Below are 22571 nucleotides of genomic sequence, written 5' to 3' on the forward strand. Positions count from 1 at the left end.
CAGTTTATTGCTTCCCTTCTAATCTTGTCTGCATTAGTTTTGTTTGTACAAAAACTTTTCAGTTTGGTATAATCAAAATTTTCTATTTTGTAATCAATAATGATCTCACAGATGATTTTTCTTCCTGACTCATTGACTCACCAGAGTGGCCTTAAGTAGGACAGTGCAATAGAGTCCTTAATCCTCACCAAACCAAGTGGTCTATATTTAACATCAGGGAGTGTCTGCAATTTGTAAAGAATCTAGCTGAAGTAGGGGTTGGACACCCAATGTTCAAAAGCCTCAGGACAATTTTAAGGTATTAAAAATGGATCACTAGAATGTCAGAGCTGGGAGGGCCCTTAGAACCCAGAATGTCAGAACTGGAAGACTCTTCAAAGGTAGAACGTGGGCTTTAAGACTTGGAATCGATCAAAACCTCTATGAACTGATACAGAGATACATAAGCAATATTTGGAGACCACTTGATACAATGACAACATTATAGAGGAAAACAACTTTGAAAGCCTTTGTTATTCTGATCAGAGCAGTGATCAACCATTCAAGTCCAAAAGCCACTCACCTTCTTCTAGAGAGATGTGGAACTTAGGATGCATAGGAAGGATCTATTTTGGCTGTGACCACTGAGGGAGTTTGTTTTGTGAACTATGGAACTATGACCAGAGCCTTATGATTCTATAAAAATTGCTTAATGGGGAGGGCCTAGTGCAAAGAGCAGACTAGTAAATGTATTTTTTTAAGAGTTAGAAGGGACCCTGGAAATTATCTAGTACACAACTCCTTCACTTTAGAATTAATGAAACCAAGGCCTAGAGGGAGAAATGATTTATTTATTATTCCATAATGAATTGGCAGGAAAATTGGGACCAGAGTCCAAATTCTCCTAACTTGGGCTCTGGGTTCTTTCACATCCTAAGAATTCAGAGCCTGATCATTCCTTTTTTTTTCTTCTCCATTTAATAGTATTTTATTTTCTCCAAAATTGCATGTAAAGATAGTCTTCATTTTTATGAAACTTTGAGTTCCAAATTTCCCTCCTTATCCTTTCTCTCTCCTCAAGACAGCAAATAATCTGATATAGGTTATATATGTACAATCATGTAATGTTGTGAAAGAAAAATTGGAACAAAAGAGAAAAACCACAAGAAAAAACAACAACAAAGGTGAAAATAGTATGCTTCGATTCATATTCGACCGCCATAGCTTTTTCTCTGGCTGTGCATGGAATTTTCCATCCAAAATCCCTTGGAATTGTCTTAAAATCACTGTATTGCTGAAAAGAAGTTAGTCTATCATAGCTGATCATGGCATAATCTTGCTGTTAACTCTGTACAATTTTTTCCTGGTTCTGCTCACTTCACTCAACATCAGTCCATGTGAGTCTTTCCAAGCTTTTCTGAAATCAGCCTTCCAATCATTTCTTAAAGAACAATAATTTTCCATTACATTCATATACATTCTCCAACTGATGGACATCCACTCAGTTTCCAGTTTCTTGCCACTACACAAAGAGCCGCCACAAACATTTTTGCACATGTGGGTCCTTTCCCCATTTTTATGATCTTTTTGAGAGACAGACCCAGTAGTAATACTGTTGGATTAAAGGGTATGTGTAGTTTTACAGTCCTTTGGTCATAGTTCCAAACTGCTGAGCCTGCCTTTTTTCCCTCATTTGACTTACAGTTGGGGGACAGAACAGTGTGGGCCACATTTGGGGGAATAATAAAATCTGTTGGAGGTGGGCATGGGAGATCTAAGGGATGCATTTTAAAAATCATTTTTCATCCTCAAGATGAGGAAAGGCTAATTTCATTGGGGCCACCCAATTGGAATGGGACTAAGACATGAACAAGTTTGTAGAAAGAGATGGAATGGGGGTAGGGTGGAAGGACGTCTATCGTGGACTGTTTCCTAACTACTCATTCCTCTGAGGAATTTCTCTTTGTAGCTTCTGCAAGAAGAGATGGCGGGATATCCAAGTGGGTGATGTTATCTGTTTGCAGAAAGATGATTTTGTGCCGGTAAGTCAGCATTAGGCCATTATAAGTTAGAAGTAATGCCCTGGGTGAACAATCTTAGAAAACAGAGTCTTCTGCCTGGAAAAGATTGCCAAGAGTTATTTTCGCTATCCCCCTGCCTTTTAATCACTCTGTACTCCTTTTGTTGAAGATCATAGTCTACAGGGAGATTTCATGGACTGTTATGCTAGAAAGATTCCTGACCTTTCACTCAGGGCCCCAGGGTTCATACTCTACCTCTGATACAAGGATTCCCTTCCTTTTTGATCCTCACCTATCTTATCTGTGTAAGGAGGATTATAATAATTACTTTTATGACTGACAGGAGGAGAGCGCATAGTAAACCCCTAATTGCATGGAGAAATAGGAAATAAGAGTCAGTCTTCTGAAATCCATATCTCATCTTTCCACTTCCCTCCCCCACCCAGTTTAGTTTTTGTCACCATGCTTCCTCAGATCTAACTTCACTTTCTCTTGCTGTAATTCCCTATAACCTTCTTTGTGGGACACCCAAGGCTGACCTGCTCCTGTTGGCCAGTTCGGAACCTAGCAGCTTGTGCTACGTGGAAACTGCGGACATTGATGGGTGAGGACATCAAGATTTCTAGGATTGAGTGGGAAGGTGGAAGGCCAGCAGCAGCAGGAGCATACCTAGAAATTATGGGCCCTCAGGATATTTGGACAAATGGCTTTTTCCTCTCAACTTCCCCATCTTCAATTACCAAATACTCTTTTATAAGAAAGAAAAACAGATAAACAATATTAAGTGAGAAAACAATGATGACTGAGAGCATATGCAACAATCTGCCGTGGAAGTCCCCCACCTCTTTACCAAGTGATCTGAGCCTTACATCAAAGGAAAGAGATCCTCAGTTTCCAAGGTTTGAGTGTGTGAAACTTAGTGGAGTTAAAATGGACATTTGAAGTCACTTAATTTATGCTCCTCTTTTTGCAGTTGTAAAAACTGAGACTCAGAGAGGGTAAAGAGAAGGTTGATATTTGGGAGGGACACATTTGTTAGCCATCTTCAAATACTTGAAAAATGGTTATATGGAAAAAAGAATTAGATTAATTTTGTTTGGCCATAGAGAACAGAACAGGATCCATGAGTGAAAAGTGTAAAGAAGCAGCGTTAGATGTGAGGCTGGGAGGAAATTAAACCAACCTTCCTAGCAGTTAGAATTATCCTAAAAGTAGAATGGGCTATTTATTTGAGAGGTAGTGAGCTCTCCATCCCTGCAGATCTTGAAGCACAGCTTGAATGACTTCTCATCAGGTGAATTGCAGACATTCTCAGTCAGAAAGGGATTGGACTGAATGTCCTATGAAATTCCTTCCAACTTGGAGATTCTCTAATTCTCTGAGCTTTAGGTGACTTAACCTAAAATCACAAAGATGACATGAAGTGATAGAGAAAGGATCCAAATCCATTCATCCAATAATATTATTTCTCTTTCCTTTTTAAAAGTAAATTTTACATCTTTTATTTTTTATATCAACTCTATTTCCCATTATATCCCTCCTTCTTTCCCAGAGAGCCACTCCTTATAACAAAGAAAAGAAGAAACAAACAAAAAACCAATTTGACAAAACTAACCAATAAAAATCTAATGTTAAAATATGCAGCATACCACACCCATAACCCCTCACCTCTGCAAATTTGTGGGGAGAGGTACCACTTTGGGGCCAAATTAGATGTTATAATTTCTCAGCCTTCAGTTTCAGTTGTTTTGGCATTCTTTACACTGATCTTATTACAATTATTCATATCTCATCTTCCTGATTCTACCCACTTCACTTTGCATCAGCTCATGGAAGTCATCCCATGATTCTTTATGATCACCATTTTCATTGTTTCCTATAGCCACTAATTTCAACAACTTGTTTAACTACCCTTCCCCATCAATGATATTTCCCATCTTTCTGCCTCTTTATAGTCCATGGCTCATATAGTATGGAAGTAAGCTTCCTGAGGTCAGATATGGTTATACTTGTTGTCCTTGTCTTCCCACTGCCTGACACCTAATTAATGTCTGATAGTTGCTTACTGAGTGAATGATTGAATGAATCCTGTAAAGAAGATCAGGCTGGAATGATTATCCTCATTTTTACAGAAAGAGAAGAGAGAAAAAATGATTTAACTAAGGTCACAGAGGTAGTACGTGTCTAAGTCAGAATTCAAACTCTTGATTCTAAGGCTAATGATCTTTACTTTCTGAGCAACGTACGCTACATCTAGATTTGTACTAGGAGAAATAGGGAAGGTGACACAGAAAATAAGACTTAATCTTTGTCCTCATGGGCTCACAATCTGTCTGGGGAGTGAACTAGAGACACAGAAAGAGATAACTAACTAATAACTCCCATTTGTATAAAAATATTTATAAAAATAAAAATATCAACTTTTACAAACCATTTTCCTTTCAAAAATCTTATGGGGGGTATAGTGTGAATGGTATTGTCCCCACTTGACTGATGTGGAAATTGTGGTTCAGCAAGTTGAATGGGATGCCAGGGGTCACTCAGCTGCTAAGAGTCAGAGTTCAAAGGCTAAGTGAGATCTTCCTTTGCTTCCTGGCTCCCATTTGATAGCCCTGGGTGGTTTACAGGGTGCTCTGACAGTCTGCTGAAGCAGATGCTGTGAACATTCTAATCAGCATCACTAAGGTTCAGAGCAGGCACTTACCCTGATCGGTGATTTGGTGATGAGAAAAAAATTCGAGCAGTTTCTCTGACTTCTAGGATTCTTGAACAAATAACAAAGTAAGGGATCCTAGAGTTAGAGCTGGAAGAGAGTTCAAAGATCATTTACTGTAGCCTTTAGCCCCTTTTATATAAATAGAACCAGCTGGTTAAATGACTTGCCCAAGTTCATTTGGTAATAAGTTATTAAGATTTGAGCCCAGGTCCTTTAGCTCTAAATCCATTACTCTGTAGTAGAAAAAGCCTGCTAAAGACCTTAGATTAAAAAGCCAAGGTCTCCCACTGTATCCAGGGCCATCTCCACTCATCCTGACCTATATCTGGCCACCGGACCCAGATGGCTCTAGAAAGGAAAGTGAGGAAAGGGACTTTGCAGAATCCTCCCTCACTTAAATCCAGCTCATTTGCATGCCATGGCATCATCTCCCTGATGCCATGGTCTTCTTCAACAACAAAGGACAGACAACAACAGTAGAAAAAGTCTCCTTTTGGGAGTCACAGGATCTAGGACCTCGTTTCAGTTCTGGTATGTTTCTAAAGAAATGGTTGGTGGATTGTAGATGTGTGTGTGTGTGTGTGTGTGTGTGTGTGTGTGTGTGATATTCTCTGAGATTTAGTGCTTCCCAGTCCTGGGGAACCTGCCTCATGGTTGCCCTATCCCTGTCTTGTTGCCAGAGAAACCAATCTGAAGTTCCGCCAAGCCCCGATCATCACCCATAAAGAGCTGGTCAACACGAACAAGATGGCAGCCTTTGATGGTGAGCTGTTGCTAAAGAACCATAAACATCAGTGGAAGGATTGTGTCTGCTTCTTGTCCCTAGCAAGCATGGCATTCAAGACAGGATTACCAAGGAGAGGAAACTGATCACTCCTACCCTCTCCTAAACTGAATCCCCTTCTTGCTCCTAAACTGAATCCCCTTTTTGCTCTCTGACGTTCTCTCTCCTGTCCACCTACCAAATTCTGGTGTATGATTTTCAAATCCCTTAGCTTCTCCGGACTTCAGATTACTCTTCTATTCAATGGTGGAGTTAGACCAGCTAATCTCCCAACTATTTTCCAGTTTTCATGATCTCTACTCTCTGATCAGCTTTCTGCTCTGCTGTCCTATGTTCAGTACCTTGGGATCCTTCCAGCTTATCTTATCTCTTTCCTTTCATTCTCTGAAAAAGTCTCAGTTCTTCTCTTTTCTCTCTTCATTCACTTCTTAAACCTTTGCATTCTAACCTCAAATCTTATTGTTTAACTGAAAACATTCTCTTCAAAGATATGATTAATTGTCAAATCATGGGATCTTTTATTGGTTCTTATCCCTCTTGACCTCTTGATCGCATTTGGCAACTGTTAATCTTTCTCCCTTTTCTTCCCTTTCTCTTCCTCTTTTCTCAGGCCCAATACTCTTTCCATTGTACCACTATCTACCTAAATAATACCTCTTCACTGCTCTGTCATGAACTCTCTTCTTTCCTTGTAGTCTCTCACAGGATGATCTCCTCAGCTCCCATGGATTCAAATATCATCTCTATGCTGATGCTTCTCATATCTATTTATCCAGTCCTGGTCTTTCTCCTAAGTTCTATTCCTGAATCACCAGCTGCCTCTGGATATTTCTAACGAAGTATCTCAATCTCAAATCTCCAAAACAGGAATTTAGCAATTCCTCCCTCTCCTATCCCAACCCTGACCCTCTCCTAACCTTTCCTAATTTCACCACATCACTGACCCTTTCGATCCTCCCTTTCAATCACCCTGCTCATCCAATGAGTCTCTAAGTCAGCTTGTTGTAGCAGCCTCCTAATTGGTCTCCCTACCTCCATCCTTTTCCTTCCCACCTTTTACATGGTTGCCAAGTTAATATTCCTAACCTGACCAAGCTTCTTTCTTACTCAGTAAACACCACTGTTTCCTTCTTGTCCCTAGGATCAAACTGTTTGACATTTAAATTAATTTTTAATTTGGTTCCAGCCTAGTTTTTTTTTTTTTTTTTTGAGGCATTCTGGGTTAAGTGACTTGTCCAGGGCCACACAGCTATTAAGTATTTTAGGCCACATTTGAACTCAGGTCCTACAGACTCCAGGGCCACTGCATCATCCAGTTGCTGAGACTTCTCTGAGATTCTGTTCAAGTATCCCCTTTTACATGAAGCCTTTTCTGATTCCCCAAGCTACTAATGTGGAATTCCTTCCTGCCCCAAATATATTATATTGGGTTGGTCAATATTTTGTGGATGCTTATAAGCCTGTGCTTTGTTTCTCCAGGTAGGATAAAAGCTGCTTGAGGCCTAGGCAGGGCTTTTTCATTTTTATACCCTCACATTATACAGAGAGGAGTTAACAAACTCTGATTGACTGATTCATCCAATGGAAGTTTCAATCCAACCTTAGATATGCTATGTGATCCTGTACAAGATATTTAAGTTCTGTTTGACTCAGTTTCTTCATCGGTAAAATGGAAATAATAATACTCATCTCTCAGAGTTGTTACAAGGATCAAATGAGATTATAACTGTAATCATTTAGGAAGGTACCTGGCAAGGTACCAGGTGTGCCAGGCACATATTAGGTGCTATGTTAGTGTTAGCTATTATCATTGTTTTTTAAAAATTATTTGTTCAACTTTTTTCTGGTTATACATATACATTAACTTTTTAATACAAATTTCTTTTTTTTTTTGAAGCATACTATTTTTTATTTATATTTTGTGTTTTTAATCATTTTTATTATTTACAGTTATTTTATTTTATTTTAAAATAATAGCTTTTTATTTTCAAAATATATACAAAAGTAATTTTTAACATTCACCCTTGCAACATCTTGTGTTCCAAATTTTTCTCCTTCCCTTCCCCCTACTCCCTCCCTTGATCCAATATATGTTAAATCTGTTCAGTTCTTCTATGCATATTTCCACATTTATCATGCTGCACAAGAAAAATCAGATCAAAAGATAAAAAATGAGAAAAAGAAGAAAAGCAAGCAAATAACAACAAAAATGGTGAAAATACTATATTGTGGTCTACATTCAGTTCCCATGGTCCTCGGGTGCCTGGCTCTCTCTATCATAAGTCTATTGGAATTGACCTGAGTCACCTCATCTTTGAAAAGAGCCATATCCATTAGAGTTGATCATCACATAATCTTGTTCCTGAATACACATCTCTTTATGCATCATATTGGGAGAGAAAAATCAGAACAAAAGGGAAAAAACCATTGGAGAAAAAAACAACAACAGAAAAAAAGAAGTTAACATAGCATGTGTTGATTTACATTTAATCTCCATAGGTTTTTTGGAATTCAGATGATATTTTCTATCCAGAGTTTATTGGGCTTGCCTTGGATATTATTATTGTTGTTAATTGTTTTTCTCTCTCTAATAACTCTTTCAGCACTGGTATTCTGTGCTCTAAGGGCCATGACATTCTAGTTTGGGGGCTTTGGTTTACATTCTGTCATACCTGCCTTCCTCATTTTGAGTGTCTGTGCCTGGATTTGTATCCAGGTTTTCCTGACTCCAGACTCAGAGCTCTTTTCTACTTCCAGACCAACTATCCTCCTTCAGCTCCTCCCTTATCTCTGACTGTCTTGAGGTCAGGACCCTTGGATTCAGATTCCCAGCTGTGGCTCTTTGCCAGATGACCTCAGGCTATTCAAAAATTTTTTATCTCCCTGAACCCAAAAATCTCTAAAATGGGAAGAATGTCTCATACTACTTACCTCATGCAGTCACTGTAAGGATTAAATGTAAACTTTAAAAGGACTATAGAATTAATATTATTAATTATTATTATCATCATATTATCATCATTACTGAGAACATGACATAATGGATAGAAAGCTGGCCTTCACAGCTGGGAAATCATGAATTCAGGTCTCACCTCTGACATACACAGGCTGTGTGACTTTGGACAAGACTTTTTACCTCTCAGGGCTCTAGACAATTCATTAAAAACTTAAATTTCAGAAAGAGTGGTGGCCAGCATTAGTAAAAGGAATTTCCTCCTCTGGAAGTCCTGCATAGCAGGTGGAGGCCTTATCTTATTAATATTGTTGTTGTTAATATAGATTTGGACAGGATAGTTAGAGGATTCCCCAAGGCCCCCAGGAATTAGGACTAATCCAAAACTCACTGAGCTGAGCTGAGCTCAGAGCTTGGCCAGCTTGAAGCTCCATGTATGTTGATACGACAGGGATCGTGGTGTGTGAGGAGCCCAATAGCCGGATGCACACATTTGTGGGGACATTGGAGTGGAAGGGAGAGAAACATTCCCTGGATAGTGAGAAGATTCTCTTGCGAGGTTGCAAGATCCGCAATACTGACATCTGTTATGGCCTGGTCATCTATGCAGGTGAGTCCTGGCAACCTGGGGTCTCTGCTGCGGCCTGGATCCTGCTGAAGGAGACGTGGCACTAGAATCGGGGAGAGAAAGGCAGTGGGGAAAGAGTCCCAGAAGTTTGGGAGGATCTAGTCCTGCCTTAGCCAGGCTCTACCTGTAAACTGAAACAAGGCCCTTCTTCTCTAGGTATGGGCTTCCTAGTTATGGGGTCAGACTAGATGGTCTTGAAGCTGACTATAAAGCTTTCTGTTCTATATTCTAAGGGTCCTCCTGGCTCTGACCTCCTGGGTTCTAGGGGCCCTCCCCGCTCTGACCTCCTGGGTTCTAAGGGCCCTCCCAGCTCTGACCTCCTGGGTTCTAAGGGCCCTCCCAGCTCTGACATTCCATAATTCTATGGCATTAATGCAATAGCTACTTAACAATGTTAGAAACTGGCCAGCTCCTTTCCCATGTTTTCCCACCAGGTTTTGATTCTAAGATCATGAAGAACAGTGGGAAAATCAAGCTGAAGAGGACCAAGCTGGATCGGCTGATGAACAAACTTGTCATTATTGTGAGTGGTGTTAGTTGCTGAGCTGGGCCCCCAACCTTCTTCTCTTACCCCCACCCCTATCCCCATTCCCCAGAGTCATTTGAGGAGTCTCAGAGGGGATGAGAAAAGCCTGAAGAACTGAATTCTAGTTCCCGTTCTCTTACTGACTCATCATGTCCCCTGGGTAGGAAGTAATTTCCCCTCTTGAATTTCCACTTTGACAAAATGTGGAGATTGGGCAAGATGATTTCTAAGGCCCTGTCCAGCATGATTGCACCCCATGATTTTTGATCTTGTCTCCTCTGTAGCCCACTCCTCCCCATCCCCCCAGGGTGAGCCTCATATTTCTTGGGGCCTTGGCTGGGTGACCCTTACCCAGTTGGCCTTGGCACTAAGTGGTGACTCAGATTAGCGACCAGACAGACCTGCTGGGGTGGGGTGGATGATCTGTCACAGCCTTAGATAATAGGAGGAAGTCCAGGAAACCAGGTGGAGCATCAGCACTTTCAGAAAATAGGAAGCAGGTGGGCATTCAAACAAGCAAAGATTTGGTATCCGGCAGGCTCAGGTGTGTCTGACGGGTAGACCGAGCCTGGCACTGGGGCATGTAGGAGCGGGCCAAGGAGGTTGCCTATGAGTCACCCAAGGCTCTCCCACTGAGGTACTTTTTTTTTTTTTTTACCACAATACAAACTCTAATGGAAGTTCAATGGGACCTGTGATTCAAATAAGATGTAGCATTAAATTTGATCTCACAGACTTAGGGATATAGCTCAGGGGAAAGTTCTACTTGGCCAAATTTCTCATGTTATTTTGTATCCAGAGGCGATCCAACTCCTGAAACATTATTTCATGTTTGTTTCCCTCTGGGGCCAACCACCAGGCTTTGCAATTAGTCAGTGATTAAAAGTATTTGTTGAGTTAAAGTTGAAGGAAAGTGGACTGGATAAGAGTAGAACTGAGTGGAGATAATGTAAGATAATAGCGATTTATCTGTTTAACAGTTATCAGAGTAACTGTAGAGTTAAGTCAATTTGGAGCCGTTCAAATGACAAGACCCCAAGATAGGCAATAATGGGTCAATGTCAACTTGGGAGAAAGGGTCTTTTAGGGGATGCCCCAGGGATCTGCCCTCAATCTTGTACTGCCCACATCCAGTGACTTGGATAAAAACTTGGATGGCTTACTTAAAAATAGTTGTTGAAGCTAATTGTACAATATTTCAGCGTCTGGTTCTTTTTGTACAGCAAAATAACGGTTTGGTCATGTATACTTATTGTGTATCTAATTTATATTTTAATATATTTAACATCTACTGGTCATCCTGCCATCTAGGGGAGGGGGTGGGGGGGAAAGAGGTGAAAAATTGGAACAAGAGGTTTGGCAGTTGTCAATGCTGTAAAGTTACCCATGCATATATCCTGTAAATAAAAGGCTATTAAATAAAAAATAAAAATAAAAAAAATAAAAATAGTTGTTGAGTTAAAGTTGAAGACATTTCTAAAATATATAGAGAATTGACTCAAATTTATGAGTCCAAGCTATTCTCCAGTTGATAAATGGTCAAAGGATATGAAGAGACAATTTTCAGAAATGGAAACTATTTCTAATCAGATGAGTTAAAGTTGGAGGAATGTGGACTGGAGAAGAGTAGAATTGAGTGAAGATAATGTAAGATAATAGCAATTTATCTATTTAACATTTTCTTTTATTTTTATTATAGCTTTTTATTTACAAAACATATGCCTGGGTAATTTTTCAACATTGACCTTTGCAAAACTTTCTGTTCCAAATTTTTCCCTCCTTCCCCCATCCCCTCCCCTAGATGGCAAGTAGTCCAATATACATTAAATATGTATTTTACATTTTATCAGAGGAAACTATAAAGTTAAATGAATTTGGAGCTGTTCAAATGAAAAGACCCAAAGATAGGCAATAATGGGTCAATGTCAACTTAAGAGGAAGTGCCTTTTGTGAGGATCTGTCCTCAATCTTGTACTGCCCAACATCCAATGACTTAGATAAAGACTTGGATGGCGTCCTTCTCAAATGGAAAAGTGGGAAAACCAGCTGGCATTATTGAATGATAGTCTGGCTTCCCAAAGACTAGAATAGCAGGTCAAATTTGACCAAATCAAATATGTCTTTATTTAATTCTTTCATTGGGCTTCAGAAAAATCAATTTCACAAGAAGGAAATATGAGACAATAGTTTTTGTGAACAAGATCTGGGGGTTTCAGTGGGCTGCAAGCTTGCTCTGACTCCATAGATCTAGCTGCTAAAAAGTCAGGGTGATCTTGGGCTGAATTAAAGGAGGTATGGTATCCAGATTGAAGAAGGTCTTCTTGTTTATCTGGAGTGATGATTTCAGTCTTGGGTGATACATTTTAGGAAACACTGAGAAGCTAAATGGAGAGAACAGTAATTATCATGGGGTCTAGGAAAAAGGATGCAGGAAAGGGACTGGAGGCTATGCCAGAAGAGGATTGATTAGTTTGAAGAATGGAAAAATTAGGATAGACATCACCACTAATTTCAAGTATTTGAAGCACTCTCATGTGGAAGAGGAATTAGCCTTGTTCTTCTTGGTGCTGGGGGCAGAACAGGTGGCACTGAGTGGAAGATGTAGGATTTTAGGCTCCTGTAAGCCGATAGTTGAGTGGCATCCTAAAGTTCTGGCAGACCCAGATGCAAGTCTCATATTTAATATGTCCTGGCTGTGGGATTCTGGGCACCTAGTGTCTTTGGCAACTCTGTGAGGTGCTATGTATTGCTGGAGGGAGCTTCTTTACTGGAAATTCTCTGACTCAATAAACAGTTCTGGGATGGGGGTGAAATAGAAATACTCAGAGCTATGAAATCTGACTTATAAACCAGTTATTCTCCCAACACAGGCAATTAGAGGTAGTTCTCCAAGCAGAGATTGGAGGATTACATGGTGAACTTCTGTCCCATCTCCCATTTTACATTTTACAAATGAGGAAGCTGTGGTCTGTGGAGGTAGAAATGATTTTGTTGAAGAATACACAGGTGACAGGGTGGGATAGTAGAGGGAATTCCAGTACAGGGGAAAGAGCCCTGATTTTGACAGCAGATTGTGAGTTCAAATCCCTCTTTGGCTAAAATCACTTGTTCATCTCCATGGGACCTAGTTACCTTGGCGGCCAGGTGAATAGCGGATAATGTTGGGCTTGGTACTCCGATTCAACTCCAGCCACTTGCTGGTTGTGTGCACCTGGGAAGGGAGCTTAACCTCTTTCAGCCTTGGTTTTCTCCTCTATAAAATGGGTATTATAATAATAATACTTACCTGCCAAGGGTTGTTGTGAGGATCAAATAAGATAATATATATAACTAAGGCTTTGAAAACCTAAAAAGTGCTTTATAAATGCATTCTTGTTTTTCTTCCTCCTCCTCTTTTTCTATTTCTTCCCTTCCTGGTATTCTGGAATCCTGGGGGGTTCTTCAAACAGCTTGTCAGTGTTGGGGAGGTCTTGACACCAGGGATTGAGACTTCAAAGTCAGAAATTATGTCACTCCAGTTCTGATGGACCTGGCCATCCTCAGCAAGGAGATCAACCAAATCATTTCCAATGCAGCAGTAATGAACTGAACCAGCTACGCCCAGAGAAAGAACTCTGGGAGATGACTAAAAACCATTACATTGAATTCCCAATCCCTATATTTATGCCCACCTGCATTTTTGATTTCCTTCACAAGCTAATTGTACAATATTTCAGAGTCTGATTCTTTTTGTACAGCAAAATAACAGTTTGGTCATGTATACTTATTGTGTATCTAATTTATATTTTAATATATTTAACATCTACTGGTCATCCTGCCATCTGGGGGAGGGGGTGGGGGGGTAAGAGGTGAAAAATTGGAACAAGAGGTTTGGCAATTGTTAATGCTGTAAAGTTACCCATACATATAACCCCTGTAAATAAAAAGCTATTAAATTAAAAAAAAAATAAAAAAAGAAATTATGTCACTCTGGAGCTTGAGCAGGCAGGGAGAACTAATTAACCAGGTCTGACAAGGAAGGAGGGCACTTAGTCAAGGTACCAAAGGGAAAACTTCAGTTACTTGAACTGAGAACACTTTGTAAACCTTGTCGTGCTATCAACATGCCAAGGCCAGCTGGGATGGTGGCTATTCCAAGTGTCCTGGGACAGACCCATGAACTTTTCCCATCCCTCTCCTCCAAGCAATCTAGAACACTGGGGATCTCTTTCCAAAACACCAAACACAGCTTTCTAGAACATCTTGTAGATTCCTTCAGACTATCTAGAATGCCCGTGGTTCCCCTTATTGGACACCTGTGGGTCTCCTTTCTGGATAGCTTTGGGCTCCTCCAAACTGTGGAGAATGCATATGGCTTCCCATTCTTGGAAAGCTGTGAGCCATCTTATAGAATATCCATGGCTCTCTCTTCTAGAACACCTGGGAGTCTTCTCTTAGAACACTCATTCCTCTCCCTTTAAAAATATCAATAGCCCGGGGCAGCTAGTTGGTGCAATGAATAGAGCACCAACTCTGAAATCAGGAGACCCTGAATTCAAATCTGTCCTCAGATATTTACACTTCCTAGCTCTTTGATCCTCGGCAAGTCACTTGACCCCAGTTGCCCCAGTTCCCCCCCCCCCCAAAAAAAAAGAAAAAGAAAAAACTATCAGTGACTCTCCTCAAGAACTCTTGTGGCCTTTCTTTTAGACTTGGCTTTCTTTTTTTTATTAAAGCCTTTTATTTTCAAAACATATGCATGGATAATTTTTTCAACATTGACCTTTGCAAAATCTTGTGTTCCAAATTTTCCCCTCCTTCCCCATACCTCCTCCCCTAGATGGCAGGTAATCCAATACATGTTAAATGTTAAAGTCTATGTTAAATCCAACATATGTATACATATTTATACAATTATCTTGCTGCACAAGAAAAATCAGATCAAAAAAGAAAGAAAATGAGTAAGAAAACAAAATTCAAGCAAACAACATCAAATAGAGTGAGAATGCTATGTTGTGGTCCACACTCAGTTCCCACAGTCCTCTCTCTGGGTGCAGATGGCTCTCTTCAGTGCAAGATTATTGGAACTGTCATCAATCATCTCATTGTTGGAAAGAGCCATGTTCATCAGAATTGATCATCATATAATCTTGTTGCCGTGTATAATGATCTCCTAGTTCTGTAGGGCAGGGTTTCTTTAAAAAGTCGAGTTTTCACTCGACCCCTTTTTGCCCAAGAAATTTTTATGTGACCCTGGGTATGTAGGCATATAAAATAGGTATGCAAATCAAATATTTACTGATAATAAACCATAATTTCATGACCCCCATATTTAGTTATGAGACCCCAAATGGGGTGGTGAACCACAGTATAAGAAACTGGGTTGTAGAGCAACTGTGATTCCCCCTTCCCTTTCTAGAGTACCTATGGCTCTATCCCTTCTAGAATACTCATGACCTCCCTATTTTTAGACTACCTGTGGTCCCCCTTCTAGAACACCTGTTTCTCCCTCTCCCCCACTTCATTCTCTAGCCATCCTGATCCCTGCTGTCTCCTTCCACAGATATTCCTGATGTTGGTGGTAATCTCCTTTTGCATGGCGGTGGCCTATGGCTTCCTAGTGGTGGATTTCCAGAGCAAGCACAGCTACCTGTCTGCCTTCTACAGCAAATCATCTGTAGCAAATGAGGCTTTCCTTATCTTCTGGGGTTTCATGATCCTGCTCAGCATCATTGTGCCAATGTCCCTCTATATCACGTAAGCTAATAAGAGAGGTTGTGGAGGGCTGGGAGGATGACATGTGGGCAGGTGAGGAAGCTGGGGCCTGGGGAAGGAAAGTAGCTGCAGAATGAGACTATTGGGATCATGGAATCTCAGCTTGGGAAGGCTATTTGGAAGACACTTAGTCTAATGTGTGTTTGACTAGGACTTCCCTGTACATCAGCCTAGCAATTGGCTGCCCAGCCTTGATTTGAAGAGCAGAAGAGATCAGAGCTGGGTGGGCCCTTAGAACCCAGGAGGTCAGAGCCGGGAGGGCCCTTAGAACCCAGGAGGTCAGGGCTGGGAGGGCCCTTAGAACCCAGGATATCAGAGCTGGGAGGGCCCTTAGAATCCAGAATGTAAGAGCTGGGAGGGCCCTTAGAACCCAGGATGTCAGACCTGAGAAGGCCCTTCAACTTAGTAGAATGACACAGCTGAGAAAAACTCAAGAGAGAAGTGATTTGAGCAGTAAGGAACCTCAGAACACAGAATGTCAGAATTGGGAGGGTCCTTAGAACAGAGAATGTCAGAGGTAGAAAGACCTTAGAACACAGAATGTCAGAATTGGGAGAACCTTAGAACATTGAATGTCAGAGCTCAGAGGGCTTTTAAAACATATAATATCAGATCTGGGAGGGCTCTTAGAACAGGAAATGTCAGAGACAGGAGAGAATTGAGAAAACAATCAGAGTTGGAAAAGCATGTTATATCTGAGATGAATCTTAATATATAGTAAGAATACCATAGCTGAAAAGAACTTAGGACATGAAATTTCTGGGCTGGAAGGGATCTTAGAACATGGGATATCAAAGATAGAAGGACTTTGTTAGACCTGAGTGTTATTAGACATAGAATGACTTTAGACGTAGATGATCTTAGAAGTCGTGTGGTTCACTCTCTTAATTCAAGGTCCAGAGTGGGATAGTTAATAATAATAGCTAATTAATAGGTTAGAACATGTCACTTCCTTGCTCAAAAATCTTTAGTGCATTCCTTCTGGTTCCAGAATAAAATGTAATCTGTTTAAATCCTCATTTCAAGCCCTCCATCATCTGGCTCCCACTTATTTTTTCAAACTTTTTACTTCTTTTCATTCATTCTGCATTCTGGCCACACTGCCCTTGACCTTGCCGTGCCATTTCCCACCTCTGTACCTTTGTAAAGTGTGTCTCCTCCATCTGGGATGCTTTCGCTTCTCCACTTATCTCTTGATCATCCACAAAGGGGTGTTTTTGAGTTGAAATGAATCAGGCCAGAATGAGTCTCTGGGATTAGTTTCCTGATTTTTCAGACCCCTGGTTTTCCCTCTACAATGTTACAGAAAAACTAGCCCTGTACCTGGCACATAGTAATGACTATATGAATGCTTAAAATAACAATTGTCATCATTATTATTATATCCTCATAATACTCCTGGAAGGTATAACTTGTATGGCTGCAACTTTATAGTTAAGGAAATGGGATCACACAGCTTTTAAGTGTCTGAGTCCAAATTTGAATTCACGTCTTAGTGACTCCAGGCCCGGTGCCTTATTCATCTATATAAGCCTTTAAAACAACAATAACAATATTATCACAATAATATTATGTATAATTATATAGTATATTTTACTAATATACTATATAATTATACATAATATTATTGTTAATATAAATAAAATAGATGTTCTAATATTGTATATCATATTAATATTATAATAGTAACATAATAATATTTATATATATAAATACACATACATACATATAGTTTACTATGTGCCAAGCACTTTACAATTATCATTTCATTTGATCCTCACAACAATCCTGGGAGGTTGGTGCTGTAATTATCCTCATTTTACAGAGGAAAAAATGGAGGCAAATAGTGATTAAGTGACTTGCCCAGGATCTCACAGCAAATGTCTGAGCCTTTATTTAAACTCAGCTTCCCTTGACTCCAAACCTAAAATAAGTATTTGAACAAGCTTGTTTAATGTTCTAATAACTTTTTGGTAGGGTATAATGGGTGTCCTATTGTTTGCTTTCTCAATGGGTGGTTGCTTTCTCAAATAAATGTCTGAAATTAATTAACTAATTAAAATTGGTGGGGAGAGTGTTATGGACCCATGTTTTTATTAATGTAAGGAACTCTGGGTATGGAAGATTCTACCAGGGAGGGGGATCTTAAGTGACCCTGGGAAATTTTTAAAATACATGCAAAAACTATCTAGTTTTCAACATTCACCTTTGCAAAATCTTGTGCTTCAAATTTTTCTCCCCCCCTTCCCCCTGTCCCCCTTCCCTATGCAGCAAGTAATTCAATATCGCTTAAACATGTCCAGTTCTACTAAATACATTTCTACATTTACCATAAGACACAAGAAAAATCAGATCAAAAATGAAAAAAAAAGAGGAAAGGGAAAAAAGCCAAGCAAACAACAACCAAAAATGGCCTCTAGTTTTGAGAGTGCCCATGCATGTATGAGTCTCTCCTTCTGCCCCATTGGATACCTCTGTGGTTCTGCCCTGTCCTATCAGGGCACAAGACTAGTGTGAGGGAGGCATGAGAACACCAAGCTTGGAATCAGAAAACTTAAGTTCCAGTTCTTGTATTTATATCTTTATGAACAGCAGGGTAGATTTGAAGTATTTTTGCAAGCTTCAAAGTACTATATAAATGCCATTATTATGGCTAATAATTATTATCCATCTCAAATATCTTTTTGATATCTTTGATATCTTGATATCGTCTTTTTGTTGTGAGAAAAGTACTTTGTAAACCTTGAAATGCTATAGCAATGAAGACATTCATTATTTATAAGAATACTAATTATTATTATTCTTCCAAGACATGTGGGGTAGAGATATGCCTCTAACTTTTTCTTCCTGAGGCACGGCTCCAGACACTGTGCCATCAAGTTCATTCCCTTCCCAGGCTTTTAGTAGTTGTCCCTTATCTCATCCTCTTGCAGTTTTGAGTTTATCTACCTGGTGAATAGCTGCTTCATCAACTGGGACCTGGAGATGTACTATCCCCCCCGGAACATGCCAGCCAACGCCCGGAGTACCAGTCTCAATGACCAGCTGGGACAGATTGAGTACATCTTCTCCGACAAGACAGGGACCCTGACCCAGAACATCATGACCTTCAAGAAATGCTGCATCAATGGGCTGACTTATGGTGACTGCCCTACAGGGATACCACTTCCTCTCCCCCTCTTCCAGCCTGAGTTAGGCCCTCCTAACATTCTCACCTAGCACCCCAGACTCTATTGCCTGCCCTGCCTAGACCCTCCAGGATATATGAGGGTCCAGGCCCCATTGGGAACCTTAGACCCTATCCTTAGAAGCAGTAAAATAGCCCGGGTGAGTACTCTTATAGGATCTAAATTCAGCAAGACCTTGTGTTCAAACATTTTCTCAGTTATTAGTTAATCTTGTGACTGTAAGTAAATTCTTCACTTCTTCCTGCCTCAGTTTCCTCATCTGTAAAATAAGGATAATAATTGCATGCCTCTCAGGTTTGTTGTGAGGATTAAATGAGATGCTATATGTAAAGGGATTTGCAAACCTGTAAGCTATATATAAACGTTACCTTTCAGTAATATTAGAGAAGAGGCTATTCTAGATCTGTCTTACAGGGATCGCTGGATCTCTGACCACTCCACAGTTATCTTATGTTCCTCTCCACACACCAGACCTATCCACTCCCTGCCCACCCTAGAGCACTTGAGGCTCCCCATAACTTCTCAAGTTGATTGTACTGAACCACATCCCTTCTTCTGCCACATTGACTTAGGAAATCAAACTCTTAGAGCCAGAAGGAATGGTCAAATTAAAAGGTCTGTGAATTCGGATGGAGGAAAAATGACATCTTTCTTTCAATATAATTGGTTTTCTTTGTAATGTATTGATTTTTATCCTGTGCATTTGAAGCTATTGCACCAAGAAGGAGTTCAGAGGCTTCAAGAAGCCTGCCAAAGGGTTCCCAGAAGGGAAAAAGCATTTATTAAGCACCTCCTGTGCATCAGGCATTGTGCTAGGCATTTTACAAATAGCTCATTTGATCCTCACAGTAGCCCTGGAAGATAGGTGCTATTATGATCATCATTTTACAGCTGAGGAAAAAGAGGGTAATGGCAGTTGAATTGACTTGTTCAAGCTCACAAAGCTATTAAGTATCTGAGGTAAAATTTGAACTCAGGACTTCCTGACTCCAGACCAGTACTCTGTGTGCTATGGTGCCCCCTCAGACACTTTGATCTAGGTCAGGCCTTAATTTCCCGGAGAAGAAAATGGAAATACCAACTAGGGACGTGTCCAAGGTCATACACTGAGTCAGTGGCAAATCCCAGCATCTAAATCTGATCAATTCTGGTATAGAGTCTTTTAAGCTCCTCCCATCTGGCTAAAGGTTGTTTTTCCTTATCACCTACCTAGCTCCTTTAAGAAAGGGAATGAGGGGGTAAGACTCCCCACCACAGATCTGAGTCCTATCTTTGAAAGCAAAGGACTGACTGAAGCTGTATTTCTTGTTTAGGTACAGATGGAAGTAGTGAGGAAGGCCTGAAGGTAAGTCTGATCTTGGTCTGGGCCCAGAACCAAGGGTTGTGATCAGGAGTAGGAGGTGGGATTTCCAAGATGGGGAAATGTTCACCCAGCCATAGCATCCTAGAATATCAGTTGGAAGGATCCTTAGGACACAGAATGTCAGAGTTAGAAGTGCCCTTAGAACATAGGATGTCAGAGCTTGAAAGGTCCTTAGAACCCAGGAAGTCAAAATGAGAAGTGCTCTTAGAACCCAGGATGTCAGAGCTGGGAGGGCCCTTAAAACATGGGTTGTTAGAGATAAAAGGAGACATACAATAAAATATCAGAGCTGGGAAGAAATTTAGAACCCAATTAAATGTCAGAGTTGGTAGTGGCTCTTAGCATATAAAATATTAGAGCTGAGAGGATGCTCAGAACACAAAATATCACACGAATGGACCGTTAGAATCTTGGACATCAGAGCAGGGAGTAACCTTAGAACAGACCTTAGAACTTAAAACATAGAATGTTAGATCTAAGAGAGTTTTTAGAATATATAACACCAAATTTCAGAACCAAAAGGGCTCTTTAAGAATCACATAGAGCAGGGGTCCTCAAACTACGGCCTGCGGGCCAGATGCAGCAGCTGAGGACGTTTATGCTCCTCACCCAGGGCTATGAAATTTCTTTATTTAAAGGCCCACAAAACAAAGTTTTTGTTTTTACTATAGTCCGGCCCTCCAACAGTCTGAGGGACAGTGAACTGCCCCCCTATTTAAAAAGTTTGAGAACTCTTGATAGAGAATAGCATGGATAAAAGGAGAGGGCATGGAGATGGATAAGCACCAGCCATGTCTGGAAGATAGTCTTGTCTAGTGGGACCTGAGAGTTCTTGTTCAAATATAAAGCCATGCTAAATTTCTTCACCTTTCCCATTCTTTGGTCAATAATAGATAGATGACATCAATTCTCCTTTAGGTAATCGCCACTAATGGGAAATGTCTTGTCCTGAAACCAAAAAGTATTTTCCTTTAAAAAATATTCTTTACTTCAGGTTGATCTGCCCTGTTGGGCTTTTTGGGTGAAGTGTTCTTGTTTTTCTGCATTTTCTCCCTTTTCCTGGGCTCTTTGGCTTATCAAATTTATTATTGGCTATGAAAGTTATAGAATAAAGTAAATAAAAGGGAATATGTTGTGTTAGCAAAGAATTTGCCAATCCAATTCGTTCTATTTTGCAGATAGTTTTAGACACCTGAACTCTCTGTGACCAGAAAAGTATCCTGGGTACTTAGTGAGGTACAGAGGAAAGAGAGCTGGCTGGGGGATAGAGGGCTTGAGTTCAAATTCTACCTTAGCCTCTTACTAGGGGGTGACCTAGTTGGGCAATTCACTTGGCCTCTCAGGACCTCAAATTCTTCCTCTGGAAAATGAGGTAATTGAACTAAAATGACCCCAGGTTCTTCTCTGGTCCTCTAAACCAGGGCAACCCCATCATTTTATAGACAGGTGAACATTAAACAACTTGTCTTGGTAATTCGGGAAGATGTCTCTGATGAGAATCAAGGTACGACTTTTGATTGAAGAGAGTCTTTAGAACACAGGATGTCAGAGCTGAGAAGGTCCTTAGAATTTAAGATTTTTTTTCCACTTTATCATCAGAAGCCAGATATCTACTGGGGTCTCTCTCTTTCCCCCCTCCCTCCTTCTCTCTTTCTCTTTCTCTATCTGTCTCTCTGTCTCTTTCTCTGTGTTTCTGTGTCCCTTTTCCTCTTTCCCTTCCCTTTTCCTCTTCTCCCTTCCCCTCCCTTTCCTGTCTCCCTTCCCTCTCTCTTCTCTTCCTCCTTTCCCTCTTTTCTCTTTCTCTCCCCTCTTCCTCCGCCCCTTCTTCTCTCTTCCTCACCTCCTCTTCCTTCCTTCCTCCTTCCCTCCCCTCAAATTCTTATTTCAATTCCAGGCTGTCTCTTTGAGCTGGAACAAATATGCTGATGGGAATATGGTATTCTATGACTCCAAGCTCCTGACAGCCATCCGAAATGATGAGGACGAGGTGGTCCGGGAGTTCTGGAGGCTGCTGGCTCTGTGTCATACTGTCATGGTGGAGGAGAAGGATGGTGAGTGGGGCCTGTCCAGGGACTGGCCAGTATGGGGGAAAGGCAGCCATTATCCCAGAACCCTGGGAAGAAATGAAGGAAAGGAGACTGGGCTCTTGTTTCACTGGGAGACACAGGGAAGTGGCTTTGTTTCTATTTTATTTCATTGAGGAAAGGAAGGCATACTTTTCACTTTACCAACCAGTCTATCCTATTTGAAATCTTATAGTCTGGGATACTCTGATTTGATTTGAAGACACTGGCTCTTGTGATCCTGGACAAGCTCTGTCCCTTCCAGCTCTGAGTCTATAATTCTATGATCCAAATGAAGAAAATAGTTCTTTTTGCATCTTCAATGACTAGTATACAGCTAATGCTTAATTAATGTTTTTATATAACTATTTACTCAAACTACCCATTAATTTGAGACAGACTCAGAGATGAACATTAGTTAGATATTCACTGGTCATTGGAATGGTCAGGGAGTAAGATACCCTTGAAAACCCCATCACCATTGTTTTAGGGGTGATAAAAGGGGCAAAGAATAAGCATTTACTGATATCTCATTGGAAAAGGCAGTAAAGTAGCTTCCTTGGGAGGGAAGGGAGCACCTTTGAATGAACTGTGCA

At 40.5% G+C, this 22571-nt stretch overlaps 1 protein-coding gene across 3 annotated transcripts in view; it reads left to right on the forward strand.

Annotated features, from left to right (window-relative positions):
* ATP8B3 (ATPase phospholipid transporting 8B3) overlaps nt 1-22571 on the forward strand; it is a 98848-nt gene that overhangs the window by 39800 nt on the left and 36477 nt on the right. For all 3 annotated transcript variants that reach the window (XM_031948134.1, XM_031948135.1, XM_031948136.1), the window contains 9 exons: nt 1949-2021; nt 2534-2604; nt 5397-5479; nt 8905-9063; nt 9516-9604; nt 15150-15343; nt 18295-18503; nt 19863-19894; nt 21807-21963. In XM_031948134.1, the coding sequence (XP_031803994.1) occupies nt 1949-2021; nt 2534-2604; nt 5397-5479; nt 8905-9063; nt 9516-9604; nt 15150-15343; nt 18295-18503; nt 19863-19894; nt 21807-21963 (1067 nt within the window). The remainder of the gene's footprint in view (nt 1-1948; nt 2022-2533; nt 2605-5396; nt 5480-8904; nt 9064-9515; nt 9605-15149; nt 15344-18294; nt 18504-19862; nt 19895-21806; nt 21964-22571) is intronic.

The sequence above is a fragment of the Sarcophilus harrisii genome, chromosome 1 (assembly GCF_902635505.1).
Source record: "Sarcophilus harrisii chromosome 1, mSarHar1.11, whole genome shotgun sequence".
In the NCBI taxonomy this organism is placed as follows: Eukaryota; Metazoa; Chordata; class Mammalia; order Dasyuromorphia; family Dasyuridae; genus Sarcophilus; species Sarcophilus harrisii.